The sequence below is a fragment of the Manacus vitellinus genome, unplaced genomic scaffold (assembly GCF_001715985.3).
Source record: "Manacus vitellinus isolate BGI_N305 unplaced genomic scaffold, ASM171598v3 scaffold_20_pilon, whole genome shotgun sequence".
In the NCBI taxonomy this organism is placed as follows: Eukaryota; Metazoa; Chordata; class Aves; order Passeriformes; family Pipridae; genus Manacus; species Manacus vitellinus.
Window position 1 is genome coordinate 2961975 of NW_021939471.1, and position 19644 is coordinate 2981618.

Below are 19644 nucleotides of genomic sequence, written 5' to 3' on the forward strand. Positions count from 1 at the left end.
TTGCTGTTAAACTGGACAGAGTGAGGATTTTAGCCCATCTTTTCTCCTTCTGCCTATCTGCATATAAACAATCTCTAAATTGGAAACGATACGAAGACGAAAGGAAGGAAGAAAAACAAGACGGAAAAAAACCCACAAGAGATGCTCCAAGTCCAAGTGCCCTCAGCAGACGGTTTGCACCCACCATGGTGACTCATGACCTGCCCAGCAGCCTCCATACTGACATTCTGCAGATAGTTGTGGCAGCGTTCCTTGTGCTCCTCCAGCGAACTGCGCTGCTTGTAGCTCCGGCCGCAGTAGTTGCACTTGTGAGGCTTCCCCACTGCGGAAAGAATGAGAGCATGGGGTCAAATCCACTGCAACCCGCTTCTGCAATCAGAAAAACTCTCACCTTTGCCACAAACAACTCTCTTGTGGTGGAAAGACACCTAAGAAAGGTTACTGGAGTCCCAGGCCTTTTCCCCGGCCCTGTTTTCCCACCGCACACACCTCCTCCCACCCGCCGGGTACTTTGCCCCATCCGTTTTTCGCACTCAGGCGCTGTATCAGCAGAAGGAAAAGGAGGCGGACTTGGTTGCAAAGCAAATAAACAGATGCTGAGAGGGGAAAAAATACCAGCCAGCTGAATCACACCCCAGCACTGCCTGCGTGTCACCAAGTCTCGTGGGAAAGAAACTTCTGACATATTTTGCCCATGGCATGAATAAAAACGAGCTGCCCCAGTGGCCTAATTCTTCTCCCAATCATGGGGAAACCCATTACATGGCCCAGAGGAGTTCTTTCACTGAGAAAACTTTGCCAAAACTACTAAGGGAAGGTTAGAAAATAAACAGAAAGTAACTTTGGTAACTGCACTGTTACATGTCACAACTGAGCAACCACCAGTAATTCAGAGACCAGATAATATTGAATATATATAATATAAATCTATATACATCTAAACATATACACATAAAAATATAAAAGCCATGTACAATTAAAATCAAGCCAGATGAATGCAAGACATAACTCCAGTTTTAAATATTTTTTTTGTTTTGCTCAGCAGCATTATGCACAAATGGCAAATGCTTCTTAATACATGCAAAACCTGGCACCAAATTCTCATAAATTATATCCTTTTCATAGCATGTCATTAAGAAACCACAAGAATGGCCTAGCCCAAGGCCAGAAAGCTAGCCAGAAGGTATTTTGCCAAGCGGTGCTAATAAAGGCTTTTAATATAATTTAAACTTGTAGAACATGAACATTTATCCTTTAATAACTAAAGAGCTATTAAGTTAGTGCTACAAGTCTAGTAAAACACCATCGGCTGTGAATTTCAGAGCTGGCTGAGGGATGGGGAAGGTCAAACTTCTCCCAGAGTTTTGAAAATCTTCGGTAAGAATTTTAGTTTCTGGCAAAAGAAATTGAGAACATCCTCTGTTGGATAATATTCATGTTTCTATTGGGTTTGTCCCAATACTGAAAGCTTTTCACAGTCATTTACTTAATGAAATCTGAGCTGTACTAATTGCAGCCAAACTGCACCGTCACCCCTGGGAAGGGAAAACGCAGGGGAAGCCGTGGGGAGGACAGCTGCAGTCAAGAAGAAGCTGGGTAGAGGGTTCCTGGTGCTGAGGCTGGAGCCCCAAACATGGAAAACCTGGAGTTAGGGCAATTCCCTGGGCCATCTGCAGGACCAGCACATGCCACATCACCCTGTGATGGAAGATGAAGAAGCCTGAGCCTGAGGAACCAGAGCTGGTCCAACAGTTTCACATGGTTTTCTCTCAGAAAAAAAGGGATTTGATGAAATGAACATGCTTGCAGAAAGCTTCAGTTTTTCCCAAGGAGTTTGTGTGTGCAGTTCAGTGACACAACCAAGTCTTCCACCAGGGGAAAAAAAAAAAAAGCTGTTTTTAATAAGTATCAAAACTGTGGATTTTTCTATTTGGAGATAAGGCTTATCCTCAAGAAAGTGTGTCTCAGACTAAAGAGTCGTTGCGGCCTTTATTTTACTTTGCTCACTTGCTTACACTGTTGCCATAACTGATGCTGGTAATGGAAACCTCAGTGGAGGCCCCAGCGTGAGGCTCATTATCATTCCCAGAATAAATGCCCTTGATGTGAATGATCTGGATCAAGCCCTAGCTCTTAAACATCAGCCAGCCAGCTCATTCTGGAGGCACCTTTAGGAAAACTCACTGGAGGCTCCCTAGGATGGAAAGACTTTTCTAATCACCATTACAACACTTCATCATGCATCTAGATGGCATCAATGTCTGTCAGTCTGATGCCCTCATTAGAAGCTAATATGGTGTCTAATAAAAAAAAAAATCCAGTGCAATGGAAGGGATTATGTTAACTGAGCTGAACCAGTTTGGCCACACCAGGTTATCAAGCAATTTAGATAAACTGTAAGACACAAAGGAAAGGGATGATTGCTTGCAGCTATTCAAGGCAGACATAATTAATTAAATTATTATCATTTAACACAGAAATATTCTGCTACAAGCTCACATTACAGAAAAATAATTGATTCAACAATCAAAAAAGAGGTTCTATTAGACCTCTTCAAATGGTTGCTCCCTGCATTGCAACCATTTCAGTAACTATTCACACACAACATGGCAGAGCTTTTCCAGTAATATCTAGGATGGTCATCTACCTAAATTCCATCAAATTTCAAGGTTAATAGAGATGATAAAAGCTAATGATAAAGGCATGATTTTTACAGGCAATATGGGATTTGAGGAACATAATTCCCCAGGGAAAGAAATCGTCCCAGCACACACGCTCCCTCCTCTGGGAGAAGATAAGAGAATAAACAACATGTGGCAAATGTTAGTCATGTTGCCTAATACACAACTGTGAAGAATGAAGTTTGTGAGCATGAGTTGAGTAGGATCAAGTACAACTCCCTTGGGTTCATTTCCAAATTCTGTCCCCCCTGGCTCTAGAGATGCAATCCCATCACAGTCCCACACGTGTAAAATCTGATTTACGCTATAAAATTACAGAGTGACTGTGACTTGGGTTGTTGTGACTTGATCAGGTCAGACCACAACGGAATCAGGTCTGATGGCAGGAGTTTGTGTCACCAGCAAACCTCACAGCCTGTTTGGTCAGAGGTGCAGCAAGTCGAGGCAGCAATTACAGTCTAGACTTTAGAAATCGTGCCATTGTGACAAATGTCAAGTCACCGAAATAGCTGCAAATATCCCCTTGTATTCTCAAAGTAGTCAATGACAATACATATATATATATATTTGTGGAAACGAATGTTGCCAGTGGGTGTACATTTCTATGTATTTCATATTACCCGACAGAAAGCTGTAACAGTGTATTAGAGAATTCAATTCCGGTGATGATCTCAACCACGCACTTTGTCCCACAGAACAGCCAACATGAAAACATATGACTGCCAAAGGAGATTTCAGTCTTGTCAAATATCTTAGGGTAGATCAATATTCAAAATTTGCCCCCAAAACATGTGGCTCGCACCACTGGGCACGAGCAGTCTTTGTCTATAGGCCATTGACTTGAAGGTAAAGAGTCCAACAGCACTACACCTACCAAACCCCCCTGCGAGCCCCCACTAAAAGCAGGTCTTTCCACTGTGGAGCCATTTCCACTGTGAAACCACTCCAAGTTTGGCTCAGTTCGGTTCACACGAAGCTGCCTTCTCCGAGATCCCCACTGAAGACCACGGTACACGGACACCGCGTTGGGCATTGTACGCACCCACCGCTGACAGTGGTAGCAGCACCCAAGCAAAGTCAGTATCTTTTCAGGACAAACAATCAGATAAAAAATTACCATAACCTATTCTCATAGACATGACACACCACACTCAACACAAACAAGCCCCAAATCTTTGAGAAATCTTCGGTCTGTTGTTAAACTGGGAAAGACCAGGGCACTGGGTAAAACCCAGCGGCCACACCTATGAAACAGCTAACTTAAAGAACACTTAAAAACCACTTTATATTTCTTACTGAAATGTCAGAATTTCCACACATTTAAGCTCAGATTTGTACAGATGACAACATGGCACAGAAAACCCACGGTGGAATCTCAGCCTCAAATGGAAAATATTATGACAGTCACAGTGAAAAAGACATTTAAATTTGAAGTACAATTTTTACCCTGAAACAGGTGAACCGCTTGTCAAAATTCACAGTGAAATGGAGTTTGCTTGTGAAATTAAAATGCTCATGTGGAGGGAGGAGGGGGAAGAGGAGGAGGACATAAAAGCAAGGTGTTTCTGAGTTAGGAATACTTTGAGTCCTGTGGGTGAACTTTGGTAGCTGAGAAGTCTGCGTGCAGCAACAATGAGATGGTGTAACTCTAAGGTCAATATTCAAGACAGAAAGCAGACTAGGGCCTAGACAAACTTCTCTAAAGTCATAAAAAAGGTCAGTAAAAGAGACCGTGAGGCACTCACGCAGCCCTTTGCTCTCAAAAGAAATGGGAGTGCAGAGTAGAATATAAAGTAAGTCAAAGGGAAATAACAAGGCATCCCAGGTAACACCTTGCCATAAGCATATAAAGTGAGAAAGGCTTATGGAACAGGTTAAGAGCTACGACACACTTTGCTGAGCTAAAATCCTGCCTCCCTCAAGATAAATGACAAAACACGCACTGGTTTCAGCAGTCAGGATTAACTACTCCCACATTTCCCTATTTTGGGTAGCACATTCTCCTGAAGCAATGCAGAGCAGAACCCCTTCCCATCCCTTTGCCTGTGTCCCAAGCCCTGGCAACAGCTCAACCACTACCACCACCTGCTCATACAGGAACGGGCATCACTGCGGCCGTGTGACTTAGGCCAGCCCAATCCCTGGACCAGGGACTTTGCACTGGGCTTTGGATCACATTTCCATTAATTCTGCACTATTGCCCCAGTCAGGTCATGGAAGCGAAGCCAGTCAGGATTTCTGCACTACGTGGCCATCTGACACAGCTACTTTTGGTCTGAGGGAGACCCTCTGATGGCAGTGCACTGAGTGGGGCTTATTTCTGTAAAATCTGAGCTCTTACTCAGCCCCGAGCTCCCATAGCTGAAGCAAACACCAGTACTTGCTGACTGAAGCTTTCTGAAGTAGCATTGAGGTTAAAATGTTCTTTTGGGCTGACACACCTATCAGTAAGGCTGTAGAATCCACTGTCACAATCATAACCCATATTAATTCACCAGTCTTTTTCTTCCCTAAAACTGGAAGGTGCCTGGGTGAAGGGAACTGATCTACAGTTGCACAGTGGCTACCACAAAGTAGCCCTTTGCCTTCAATAGGACTTACCAGAGCACAATCAGCTTTAACACATAGGTAGAAAATATGATTAAGGTGCTGGGTTGGGACTAGGGAGCGCAGGGTTCAACTCTTGGTTACACTACAAATTTGTGACTGCAGGCAAGTTACTCTGATTTCCTGGGCTTCAATTATTCATATGTATGATTAAGGTAATCATTCCTTTCTTTACAGCATGTAAATGAACTCGTGCACTTTGCCAGATGCACAGAGGCGAATTTGGTGGAGCTCACACAAGTAGGGAGACACAGAAAAATAGGGCCTGTATCTCTACTGAGAAATTAAGGACTTAATAATACGTTGGGATTTTATTAGATATAGGAGTGAACATTAAAGAGCGGGAGGAGATACTTAGGGTGTCACAGAGCAGAGGATCAACCAGGAATAATAAGAAAACCAAATCGGAAAAAAAGCAACATGTGGCATGTGTAGCACAGTGTCCTTTCAGACCTGGAAACAGTCCGCCCAGGGAGATGTCAAATGCCCTGAGCTTGGGGACATTTCACACCACACAGAACAAAAAGGAGAGTATGTAATGGTCACAGAAAGGGGGATACAACAGTTGTTGCAGTCCTTCCCACCTCCATTTCCCACGCCAAGGACACAGTAGTGAGAGCCAGGGAGGGCCCAGGTTTCAGCAGGAGGGCTGAGGATGTGGAGACACAACACAGGGTCCCTGCACTTCGCTACTGTAATTAAACAGTGTGCTTCATCTTTTCTACAGCTGCCCAGCTCAGAGCCTCACACACAAAAATATTTACATGAATAATAGACCCCTGAACGAACTAATCACACAAAAAAATTAAAGCAAGACCTAAGCCCATGCTGGCTCTGAGCAGCACGGAGCTTTGCAAAGGGAACTGCCTCCCACTCTGATGCTGCATCATGCTGCTGTGCCTAACGACTGTAAATGTGTTAATTGAAATTCATGGGGGTTCTTTGATGCATTGATTTTTTTTTTTTGTGCCTGTGAGAATACACACACACACACACACTACAATCCGTATATACTGGAGTTCAGAAATAACATCCAGTCCCACAGTCAGCCCAAGATTGTCCAATACAACATGCATGTAGAAGTCACAACATGGAAACATCTAAAATAAGGCTCCAGGCTGGCAGTGCACACAAACACATGGATAGGAGACATGGGGTGTCAAATACACTCACTTCTGAGTGCCCAACCTGTGACATCTTAAAGCAGTCTGATTTTCAGAAAGAACAAAATCTCTAGTCATGTTAAAAAAATTCCACCTCAATCTTTTAATGCTGCAGTCCAAGCAGAGGCAGCAATACCCAGGGTATGCAGATACATTTCTGATGTCTCCATTCTACAAGCACTTTTTAGATCAACATATTTTGGGCCAAGTCTTAGGGTTCATGAAGTCAAGTGGTAACCAACAGGGTCAGCAGATCATGCAGTAGTGGAAACCATACAACTAGATCTGTGCTTAAAAAGGTTTCTGGACAACTCAAAAGGTTCAAAAACCAAAATGCAGCATTACAACAGGAGAAGCTACATACAGGTCTTGACTTGGAGCTCGAAATAGAGCACTTGACTGACTTCAAGACCTCATGGCCCAATGTCTCTTAGTCAACATTATTATCAATTGCCTATTGATATATATATTGATATATATGTGGCTGTTCAACAGCCACAACGTTTTGTGAGCTTCCCAGCAAATGAATACCAGCTTGCCCTGAGCTTTTGCACAGTGGCAGACAATGATAAGTTATTTCTGTTGACAGCTACCATGTACTGTTCTAGCAGCCCTGTGCAGGTAGCAGTGAAACACCGCGAGATGGTCACGGTACATCACCACGGAGTAAAACAGTGGCAAAACCTCCACCTCCAACCCCCCAGTTTCCTAGACACACCTGCCTCTCCTATAAATACCTCCAGGACACAAAACAGCAGCTTGACACCTGCATCTACCTGCTAGTTGTTTACAGCACTGTAAAATAAGCAGCAAACAGTAAAGTACTGTACCAGTGTTCAGTTCTCCCTCCATCTTCTGTGGCAAGCAGTGCTAAACACCAGATTATATATAAACCCTGAGGACTTCACCCATGCTACAGCTTGGCTAGAACAGACCCAAAAAAACACAGAAACGTGGAGAACAAGTAAATGCACTAGTCAGGAGAAACTTCTCCTATCTATACCTTGTCTGTGTACAAGCACAGGGCCAGAATCTACCATAAATCAGTACTCATGTACAGTATCTAAGGGCTTGGGTCCCTATTTGTACCTTCAGAATGTTCTGCCTGAAGCCTGTTACAACTTTAATAGTTTATTACAACTTATCTTGCAGCTACTGGTGGCTCTGTTATATAATCTGATTCATCAGATTGTATTCATTTATTAACTGATCTGCAGGATTTTACAAATAAAACAATGTTTCAATCTGCCACAAGGGTTATAAATAAGTAGGTGGCATTTTTGTGCCAGAAGTTTAACAAAACAAACAAACAAACTCCTGTTTCATTGGCACAGTCACAGAATTACTGAAATCTTCCAAACTGTCCAGATACTTTTAAGGCTCCTGCCACAGTCCTGCAGGACACATTAAATAATTCAAAACAGAAAAGCAAGGACCTTACACCCCATTTTCTTCCTTTGCAGCACAGAAGACAAACAGTTTGCTTTGCAGGTTTCTATGTTCTATCTGTGTATGTTTGACAAATGAAGGAAAATATTCCTGTCTCTGTGAAACCATGCAAACAAATCACACATCAAATCAAGGAAAACACAGATAGTGATATTATTGTTGCATTTAGTTCTGAAAAAGATGAAATTCACGGTTACTTGCTCAAATTCTACATCTCAAGAAACATATATTGCCCCACACAGAAGCTCTCCTCATGTATTTTTCTTGGCTTACCTGCATTGCCTTCGATATAGGAGCTTTGAAGCCAAAAGGCACCAGACAGTCATTTTTTAGTTTATATTAATGGCAATGAAGCTTTCAGATTCCCCCCTCCCCACATAGATATTTGAAAATTTCAAGTGCAAATATTCTGCTTCAAGGTCACTGAACTGAGTGCCCTGTCCAAGTCCCATGCCAACACATCCCAGAATGCCAGGCACCCCAGCACCGGTGGGGTTCCCAGGAGTTCTACATCAACCCTGAAATGGTTAAATACTATTAAAAGAAGACTGTTTAAATTGCACTCTGGTGCTGAGATAAACTAACACAAACCAGGAAGTCCACAAAATAACTGGTGTTTTATCACCTGTCTGGCTTCAAAATCACTTTAAAGCAGCCAGGTTTACCATCACTTACTTTTAAAGGGGGAGAGGCCCTCCAAGGAATACGAGAGGTGACTTTGGAAAGGAGCCTCCACCCTGCAATGTCTCCATGCTATCTGGATGTGGGAGGGAACCAGCTGAAGACAGAGGTTAAACCTTAACTCTACATACCAGCTCTGTACTTTCCACTCCACTTCAGACCTTTAACATTATATGAAGCTGATTTGATAAGCAGAGTGTTAATTACTTCACATGACAAACCTTCCCAAATGTGCTGTTGGCTTCTCTTCATTTTAACCCAGCAACAGAGTGAGCAGGAAAAATTAAAAGAAGTTTAGGTTGGTCCGTTGTTCTCCTTTGCCCTGTCCACTCAGTGCCACAGCTCAGTGGGAATGTAAGGAGGTGACTGGAGATCCACATGTCATTGCAAGCCGATCTCCGAGAGCAGGTGGGGAGGAACAGCTCACAGGGTCAGTGCAGGGTGTGGGTAGCTCAGTGCAGATCAGGAATGCTGCTGGACAAACACTCCCTTCACGAGTGCTTATGTTTGTTTGGGGGTTTTTGTTTCCTCTTCGGGTAAAACAAGTGTAGATGTTGGGTCAGATTCATCAGTACTGTCAACGGAAGCAATGCCCTGAAGCCAATCCACATCAGCTGCGTACAGTTTGTGTTTATTCCAAGTGCAGCCCCTTTGCATATCCTGCAGAAGCCCTTGAACATTACAAAGCCAACAGGATCTATGCATTATTTGGAGCAGGCAGTGCCAAACACAGTGCTACCAGGAATTTTATACTAGATAAACAATAGGAAACAGAAAATATTCAACGTTTAACTTTCACTACAGCACTCGATAGTTTTCTTCTGCATAAAACCACTGAACAAACCCTGAACTCTAGCTCATTTCTTTTTATCCCATGGCAATGAGTTCCACTGTTCCACCTATACCCTCCTGCACAAGAAAAAGCATTTCTTTTAGCACCTGACACCTTTCAGCTTTATGTCTCATATTAGCAGGTAGGAAGAACACGCTCCCTTCCTGTACGTTTTCCCTTTTCTTGCCACTGTCAGAAACAAAGTTTTGGAAACAGACTGTTAAGAGTGAGTTGTCAGGAAGATAACAGCAACTTAGTTAGAGTAATATTGACAGCTCTTCTTTTCCCTTCCACTGAAGTTGGGAGTTCTCACTTATTTTGATCGAGGTCAGTAGTGAAGGGAATCTTGCTTCCCAAAGCAGGTCAGGCTGTGAAACTAATGGGCTCCTTTGGGACACGAAAATTTTTATTCCCACTTCCCTAACCGCCCAAGAATCAGTGTGGCCCATGCCTTCGTGCAACCCTCGTCAAGATCTGCTGTTCAAGCGTGTGGTTGTGTCATGTCTTGCACCAGTGTCAAACGAGGTCAATCAGGAAGAGAGCTGACTGCCTCCTTTCACCTCTGCAGCCTTCCCATCTCCCCCTGTTGCTCCCTGCCTCACAACACATATATTTACCACCAACGATGCAGAGGAACTCAAAATAAGGGTGGGACTTGTCTCAAGCAGATGGTGCTGAGCCAAGCTGTGCCACTTACTTTGGGAAACCTCATATGCTAAAGTCTCCTCCAGGCTTCTCGGGCCAGCTCACTGTTCCCAAATGCTCTTCCCAGCACCCAGAGCATTTATGCCAGCTTCATCAAGGCATGTGAAAATGCTGCCACCAGGGATGGACAGATGCCTCATTTCCCCACCGTGCTCATCACCTACACTTTGTAGTCTTCGCTGCTCCACGTTCAAAATTAACTATAATATTTGGCAGGAGGAAGTCAGGACCATTTTGTATGAAAACAATTCTTAGCACAACAAAAACTGACTATAAAGATACCTTTTAAAGGATGATGGGATCCTTTAACTCTGAGAGAGGATCTTAGGATACTGGACAGCTTCTGTTCTAGCACAAATCTCTGCATCAAGTGTGTATGTCTTGATATTGAAGCTACGTTAATGTTTTCTAGGTAATAAAAGTCAGCAATCCTGTTAGTCTCAATATCTTTCCTAGCTGTATTTTTTTGTAATACAGAAAATAAATAACAACAGTTCCAGAGCACTTCTTATATCCAGGATTTTTTAGGTTTCCTCAGTGGAGAGAATTAGTAGGAAGGCAAGGAGGAAGGAAAGATTTGGGGTTTTAGAATGTTTCCTTTTTGGTGCAATTAGTTTTGCACTACAAGCCCTGGATAGATTCAAAAACTGTAATCGTGACTGAAAGGGAGGTAGACAAAATGAAAGGAAATTAAATATGGGTGTGAAATTAAACCAAAAGGAAGAAAAAGAAAAGAAAGGAAGAAAAAGCAACTGCTTGGGCAGAAAAAGCTGGAGAACAGAAAACAGCTCTCTAAGCATCCAGAAGTACTTTAAAAAGGTTTCCTGTAGGAGCAGGGAATTTAGGAAACTCTGAACAGACTTAACTGAATTCCTTGATGGGAAAAAAAATAAATTATACTGAATATAATTCACCATATAAGCCACCAGGCTCTCCAAAATAGGTGATTTCACCAAGAAGTCAGAATCAACAGCAAAAGGATGTAAATTTTCTCATTTCTCAATGCCTGGGAGAAAAAAAATTATCTTTTTCTCATTTTCTTACATCTGTTTTTTTCTTTATGTGGAGGGTTTTGTAGCTGAGTCAGATGTGGATTTAGGACATCTGGGTTCATTCCCACCCGTGACACTGATGCCTTGAGCACCTTTGTGAAGTCCCTTCGTGTTGCTGCTCTGGGTTCATCCCCTGCAAAAGGTGGTTGGGCCATAAACCTTCCTCTCTTCTTGTCCTGAGCTTCAAGTCTGAGAAATGACTGTATCTCACCATGACCCTTTCCCTTCTCTTCTCCAGTGGTGGGATCCTATCCCAGCAACTGTACACCAGTGCTCCATGCTGATCAAGGCAGAAATCTCATGCATCTCAACCAGAATTCTGCTTTCAGCCTCCTGAAGCTGGCTCATCATTAGCCCCCGGGACAAACTCACTGCTTATGGAAGACCAGTGTATGAACACAATGGATATATTTTTCACAATACAGCTAATGTGGACATTTTACTGTGGCATGTAAAAGTCCAACAAAGCACTTTTCCTGGTGGATGACCTATTCTTTGCAGCTGGGCAGATTCATTCCAACACAAGATGCCAAAAATCAAGCCTTTGAAGGACATGTAGCTGGGGATATCGAGGTACACCTGATCCTACAGCATTACCAAACTGGCAGTTTCACCTCAAGGCAGACACGACACCGTGTTTTCCTCCAGCTCCCAGTTCTTGGAGTCAGCTGACCAAAGAGGAAAAGTTAGTTTGCATGTTTGGTCACCCACTCCCTTCCCCTCATGAAATAAGTATCATAAGGTAAATAAAAAGACTAATTTATCACCTTGGGCTCTCATTTGTAAGTATCTGTGATATCAGGGATCCAGACTCATGATGTTTTAATTCCCGGGGTGAGAAACTCATCAACAGTGTAAGCTCTGAGGAGTTGTGCCAATAGCCATGGAGTTTCTTCAGATTAGTGAAACTACAATTGATATCAAAACCTCAGACAAAAATACACTTTTGTGAACCACACATTTTCCTACTGGAAATTTTCCACTCTTATATTGTTTTAAAATTCAGTGGAGTTAAGATGGTTTTTTTCCCTAAATGTTCTCTAACTTATGCCTTAAATAATTTCCCTGTTCCATTCTGGCATTTTATAGGAAGAACACTAACATTATTTATGAAGCACAGAGTAAATCGTCTCCTATAAAAGATATCACTCTATTAGAAATATACAGTGGCACATTAACTATGCATTTAATTTTCATTTACAGTAGGGGCTCCATACCCAGTACACTGACTGTATCAGTTTTTGTTTTCATAACCTATTCCTGACACCTAACAAGAACTGGGAGTGCTGCTCCAGGATTTGGCAAGAAGGAACAGGTTGTGGATGAGCAGGTTTCTCTGACTCACCTACACGGATCAACAAGGAAAAATAAAAGGCAAAGGGTGGAGATTGCAAAGGGAAAAAAAAAGAGCGAGGGAGAGGAGTGACGTGTTCCTTTGGATGCAGTGTGTAATGGAGCTGGCAGGCTGCCTGCCCGCGGTGCCACAGAGTTCCAGACATGCCAGTCCAGCTGACTCAGCTCTTTGGAAGAAGGGAAGGGAAGGGAGAAATTTCTCAAGTGCTTCTGATACCCGAGGGACGGGGATTGCTGGGCTCTCCTCGAAGATCTTTGAACCCGTCTTTCCCACCAGGGACTTGAGTGGTGTCCCCAGAGAGGTATTAGAGAAAGATGTTCACACGATAACTCTGTACAGAACTGATTATGCTCCTATCAAATCCTGCCTTTGTGGTTGTTGGAAAATTCATCAGCACAGCTTTATCCCACAACCCAGAAATGTCAGGCCTTTCCCTAGCCAAGGCTAACTGCTCTCAGACAAGACACTGTCTCCAAGGAGACGAGCAGAATGCAGGCACATGAAGGGTATCCAAGTGAGAGAGTCTACGGCCCATGTCACTCTTCTATATAAAAATTTCATCATCTGATTCTGAGCAGTGTATTTTTTGCATGTGATCTATTTTTTAGCGAGACATCAAAGCCCTTAAATCACCTGGGCTCTGTCTACCTGTGAGGCCAGCTCTACCCCATGATACAGCACCGTGCCATGGGCAGCTCTGGGACAGCCCCAGTCCTGTTCAGCTGAGGGGACACCCTGCGCTGTCATCACAGAATGGTTTGGGTTGGAAGGACCTTAAAGATTGTCTGGTTCCAATCTCCTCCAGGTTGCTCAAAGCCCCGCTCAGCTTGGTCTTGACTTCCACTCCAAGATGAAAACAGGCAGGAGGAAGAAAGTACCTATTTCTTGGCAAAAGGAACCAAAACACACGCTAAAACCTAGGCTGCCAAAGCCCCTTATTCTCACTGAAATCAAGCAGACTTCACTGCTTTTAGAGATAAGAGCCACATGGAACTAGCCCCAAAATAAGCACTGGGATGAGCTTGTCTTAATTTTCCAGTCAGGATTCTCACCACAAGCCCTCAACCATCTCAGACCACACGAGAATATTTATGCCTGTCTCGCTGGAGGAAAAGGAAAGGACACATGCTTGGGGAGCACATTCCCTCATCTTTAACACAGAGCCGCTGGCTATCCAGGCAGGAGGAGTCTCATGGCAGCCTCAGCATCCCAGGGAACACTGCTGGCTTACAGTGAAATTCCTACTCAATTACAGTGTCCTACGGATCACTTGCAGCACTTCCCACTCCTGCACCTTTAATACAAACAGCCCAAACGACCTTAGAGTACAGGCTTTCCAAACACAAGTGCACTGCAGCCTAGGGATAGCTGTGTGGCTGGGGAGCGTCCCAGCCAGGTCTCTTTGTCAAAATTTCAATAGTGGAGGCCTCACCAGCATTTCTCCAGCTCCAGGAATGAAGATAGAGATCTTGACTTGCTGTCGCAAGGCAGGGAGGGAACTTGGGGCACCCTGTCTGAAATCAACACAGCACAGTTATGCAAAACATGTGTGCAACTGGCATCTCTTGTGTAATCCTGGCTGCAATCAACCTCTCTAACCACTCCAGAAAGGAAGGAGGGGCAGAGGGTGGAGAGAGTTCACACTTAGATCAAATAAAAAATGGGAATATATCCAGAGAGCTTTAGTCAGGTAAAAACACAGTTCCCTCTCATGGGAAACCTCCAGGACAAGTTTCCTTGAACTTCACACAGGGTTATAAATAGGAGGAGAGTCACACAGAGTTCAGTACAGGTTCACTGCAAAAAAATCTAGACATTCTCATTTTCCTTCTGAAGTGATATCCATCAATATCTTAGCTGTAAGCCAATTCATAATTACAGGTTGCTGAGAGCTCAGGAGAATATATCAGTAGTAGCTTTCCACAATCCTGCTGTGCTGTGGGTTATGGGTTATTTTTGTCCCTCTTTAGTTTCTTCCTTTCCAGATGGCAAAAATGCCTCTCTTACACCTTAAAACACTCTCATATTACCAAAAATGTCATGGAGGTTCTCCATTTCACACTGCCCTATAACACAGCCCTGAGATATGAAAGAAGGCCTCACACCACTGTTTGATTCCAAGCTCAAACATTCTCAAGCTGAAAGGTTACACAAACTCCTTCAAAAACTGTCAAAGGCCAGTTCCAAATCCTGGGTTCTCCCTTCCTCAGAGGGCAATAAGTAGAAGCTTTTTGCCTTTGAAAATAATTTTCTCAGGGGAAAAAAAAAAAAAAACCAACACTTTTTTCCTCCTTACAGCTGCTGTGGTGTTTTGCTGCTCGGAGTACATGGAAGAAGTTATCTTGGTTTTGTTGAGACGTGGCTTTGTCAAGCCAAAACCATGTTTGCATCTCAAGTGCACAAAACAGTTCTCTGTCACCTTTTGGATCTCAGTCTGCAAAAACCACCTCAGTGGGCTGACTGTGGAGCAGGAGGGCTCCTGATGGATTGCACTGTGTCCCTCAAGCTTATTCTAATGCAATGAAACACTCAGCTTCCCGACGTGGTGTGGAGCCCAACCATGTAACACCTGCACCTTACAGTCAGGGTTTGTGCAGACATGTGCCAGCTCGAGCGTAAAGACAGTGCATTTCTGAAACAATCCCTGACAGCAAGGAAAACAAGGCCTCTCTAGATTGAGCTGAAAGGAGCAAAGGACCACAGATCTTTAAATACCAGAGCTACCAGACCCTCACCTGCCAGCCTGCCGTTGTAATTCTGGTGCAGAAGGACAAGTGACGCACACAAAGATACCTTGGTGTTTAGGTCCCTCAATTTGCAAATTGGGTCTCATGGGGGTTTTTCCTGTTTCATTTTCCCATCACTGAAAAACGGATAACAAGGAGGCAACAACACATACCCACTTCACACAGGCTTGGGGCTGAATAGATAGGGTTTATAAAAGAAACGACGCAGAAATTGCAGGCTAAGTAGTAAGTCCTTTAGTATTATTAATAATCACCTTACTATTGTGTCTGAGATAATCACGCTGGTATCAGGGTATAATACCTCAGTGGTTATGGTAACAATACGAAGTTATTATTCCTTCCACTTTGTAATTATCTCATTTCACTACTGCACAAAGGCTAAGTAAAACTAAGGAGATCATGTACAGCGCTGTGCAGCAGGGGCACCAGCAGCACTGAATACTCCATGATGTACCTACATGACCTTCACTGCAGCAATATGTGTGCACCTTGCAAGGACTCGAGTTTGCTGCCCTTTCACCATCTTAACTAGGTGCAGAAGTGCTCTTTATTTTGTTTTACTGACAGGCAACTGAGGTAGAGATAAGGTTAAGGGTTCTGCATCTATACTGGCCTGTGTTTCCAAAGTGTAAGATGACTTTGCAATTTAGGTCCCTCATAAATAAGTGAATAAGAGTAGCAAAAATTTCAAAATTAGTAATAAAAAAAGAGACAAGAGGATTGGAAGATAAACACAGACTAGAACAGAATCAATGCCAGACCTATGACTACAGCCTGTCACAGTGTAAACTGAGCACAGGAATTACTCACAGTCACAGAAGCTAGTGTTAGGAAGAGCAATAATCTGCAACAAAAGAAAGGATAGCTAAGGTTAAATATCAGGATGAGAGTCATAGCTATAAAAAGCAGATGGGAAGTGGAATTGTCTCCCTAGGGAGGTGATAGAAACAGTGTCTCTGGATGTTTAAAAAACAGATTAGGCATGCTATTTAGAAGGACTGCTGTTCTATTGCAGAAGTCTTACCACATTCATGCTTTTTTGATGCCAGTGAAATCCCACATATAGCCCTGTGGCAGAATAAAAACCCAGAGGAAAAAGAAAGTCACTGTCTCATTTGCTTCCAGAGCAGGATGTTTGGCCTAAGAACTGGCATCACCCAGCATTGGAGAGGTGTCTGTCTGCTCTCCAAAGTGCAGCCCAGCAGGGCAGGCCCAGGAGCTTTGTTCTGGTTGTATGTGGCCCGAGGGACACAAAGAGGGACACAATCTGACTGATGACACTGGGATGTGAATTGCTAATGTGGAGGAGAGACAGAAGACAGGAAGAAAACTGATGTAAGCAGTTCCATCCCAAACACACACACTTTCATCTTGACACAGGAATTCCATAAGGAAGAAAGGAACTGGTCAAAATTAACAAGGGATGACCCCGTGTGAATCCTACACCATGATGATGCTTGTCTAAAGAAGGACCTTGTTATCTCCATGTACTGCAGTGCTGTCTGACCTCTGGATGAAGTGAGAGAGAAAGGGGAAAAGGACACCCTGTCTCCACCTTTTTGCACTGCAGAACTGAAATCTGCCCTGGGAAATCTCCCCCCTCATGGTGAAGCTGCAGTGGTGGAGTATTAGCACTGTTCTCCATTTCAGGGTGCAGGATCTCCTGCTTTAAGAGAAAACTCTCCCTTGCCAAGGGTCCAGAGACTTAAACTGACACCAAATACCAGTTCTGGCCCCCCGTCTCATTAAGGAGAGGAAACTTGGATCAGGAAAAGAAGGAGACAATGAAACCTCCCTCCAGACCTGCTCTGCCCTTCTCTCTGCTGAAGAACAGAGGACTTGCTGGTAGACCTGGCAGAGACACAGCAAGGCCATGGTCCACTGAGAGACAGCAGGATCTGTCCCACAGACACCAAGACAAATCTTACACCTACTAATCTTGTTGTGAACTGATATTTAGAATGAGAATGCTCCCATGGTGCTGGTGTCTCATCTCCAGGAGAGTGAGTCTTTCCTTAACCAGCCCATTTATAGGCAGCCCTCAGGTACTAAAGGAACAGGTCACCTCCTGCTCACAGGGAGGCACCACAAGAAACAGGGAGCTGCAGGGCATCTGTTCCCCTTATCTTAATCACACATCCCAGAGGGAGGAGGGGTGGGAAAAGAAAAAAGCTGATACCCAGTCCTAAGAGAGGGAGGTGTTCACCAGGTTGATACAGAGCCCATCTACCTTTGCTTGCCAGGACCACTTCTCCTGCTTCTCCCTTTTATCTGCCAGAAACAGATCTCCTGGGCTGAACAGTCAAAGCCTGATCCATAACCACTGCAGATAAGAGGGAATCTTTATGGAATTTCAAGACTTTCAAAAGGCCGAGAAGCAAAAAGAGAACGCTTCCTGTCTTTGGGTAGAACAGTATTTTTCCACAAGTTCCTCCAAAAACAAAGCCCAAATGCACTTTTGCTGGGATGATCACGATCACACAGCATTTTTAAACAAAAAATTTCTTTGATTTAAGATTTCTCAGTGGTAATTATGCTCTGTAGAAAAGGTTTAGCATGGCCAAGCTTCTACACTGAGATAATTCTGAGCCCATAAAAGACAATCTTTTCATATACTTGATACCAATATTTATCACAGTAGTGCTCTGGTGGTGAAGAGGACCCCCCTAATTAAGGGATCAAGTTCAGATAGGGCTTAAGCAGAAGCATGGGATACAAGTTGTCTCTACAGAGCATTAAATTTTAAACAAGGATCCCCAGGGCATAAAGACCTGGCATAACAAACTCCTACCCTGGTACACATTTGGAGCTTACCTTGTAAAAATTCACACACAAATAAATGGGAAGCAGAATAGCAGAGATTTTAGACACTCTACAGCACAGAGTGAAGGTCTCTGGGTACTGGAAGCATTAATAAGAAAGCAGAGCTGCTGCAGTACTGTGCATATGCTAATAACAGTTTGGAACCCAGAGAATGATAAGAAAAACCCAAAATGATTTTGTGACGAGGTTAATTCCACCGAGTTTAACATCACAAGAAAACCTGAGAGGAAGAGCAGCTCTCCCTGATTAAATAGAACTCTAAGTATCAGATCAACAGAATAAATACCTGCTGGCTCATCACAACCCAGGGAAGATGCTGTTTGCTAACCCATTTGGAGAGATGGGATTTGTATGCAAAATACCCCCTCACCTGTGTTCACTTTTCAAATTTTTTTTCCCCCATTCACAATGTATTTCAGTCAGTCCAGTTCAGAGTGCAATGAGAATTTCAGGTCCCAAGATTCTTCTAATTATGACATTCTTACAGAGTAGATACTGGGCCTTTTGAGAGTGGAGATGTTAGTAATGGTAAAAGTCTCCTCAAGATAAAAAAAAAAGCAGTTTAAAACATTGACTCTTCATTATTCTTAATAACCATCCTTGCCACTGTTTCAGTAACTCTCACTGTTTTTTTACAGCCAGGAATTCACACACAGCATTGTGTATTCTGACACTTGTTCATCCAATTTTTCAGCCAGGCTGAGCCACTCACAGGTGGGATGACTCTCCCAAACATGTATTGAGGCAGGCATGTCATCAGGGTTAGGAAACAGGTTCCTTCTAGCTCTGAGAACATCTGCACACACAGACACCTCTCTCCTGTTCTGCCATACAACTGCAGGTGTGTGGGACACCTCGAATGGCTCATTGCCACCCAGGAAGGGCTGGGAGGAAAGTCCTTATGGACAAGAAGAGATAAGAAAGATGGACTTGCAAATCAAGAAACATGGAAAGAGTTTCCATGAACAGGGCATTCTCCTTTCTAATTAGACATGCCTTTTATCTTGCACGCTGTACATAGTTTGCTAAGATTGTGCTTTTGGGAGTTTTTGCCTGAGCTTTTCTTTTCAAAACAAATGCTTTCTGCTTTTCTTTTGCCAATAAAGTGGTACTACAGCTCAGTGCTGTTGAAGAACTGGGCAGCAGCAAACAACTGTGCAGCAGCAATGCAGGATGAAGAGGGGAGGGAAAAAAGGGGGTAGAAAAAAGCATTTTCTAGGCAGGAAAGAAGTAGCTTGAAAGCAAATTTTAAAATGTATTGTGAGGAAAAGCTTCTGTGACAGGAAAAAATAATGATCTGGTTACCCATTTTTTTAGAAAGAAATAAACAGTAAAACTGCTTTTATATATGAATAACACTTACATACTCCCACAGTAATGAAACATGACTGAAGCTACCAAGGTCATAAAGGAAAACCAGGAAATTCCAGATTTAAGGTTCATGTGGCCATTTTGTGTGTACACATGACAAGACTGTCTTTTAATGACAAAACGATTTGCCCACAGGACCATCCTTGCTTAGTGCAATGGATGGATAGTTCTTGCTTAAT

The 19644-nt window shown here is 43.3% G+C and overlaps 1 protein-coding gene across 6 annotated transcripts in view; it reads right to left on the reverse strand.

Moving 5' to 3' along the window:
• Nucleotides 1-19644, reverse strand: part of IKZF2 (IKAROS family zinc finger 2) — a 114757-nt gene that overhangs the window by 20934 nt on the left and 74179 nt on the right. For 4 of the 6 annotated variants that reach the window (XM_029959552.1, XM_029959554.1, XM_018071897.2 and 1 more), the window contains one exon: nucleotides 137-322. In XM_029959552.1, coding sequence (XP_029815412.1) covers nucleotides 137-322 — 186 coding nt within the window. The remainder of the gene's footprint in view (nucleotides 1-136; nucleotides 323-19644) is intronic. The other 2 variants (XM_029959553.1, XM_018071903.2) reach the window with 1 other exon arrangement.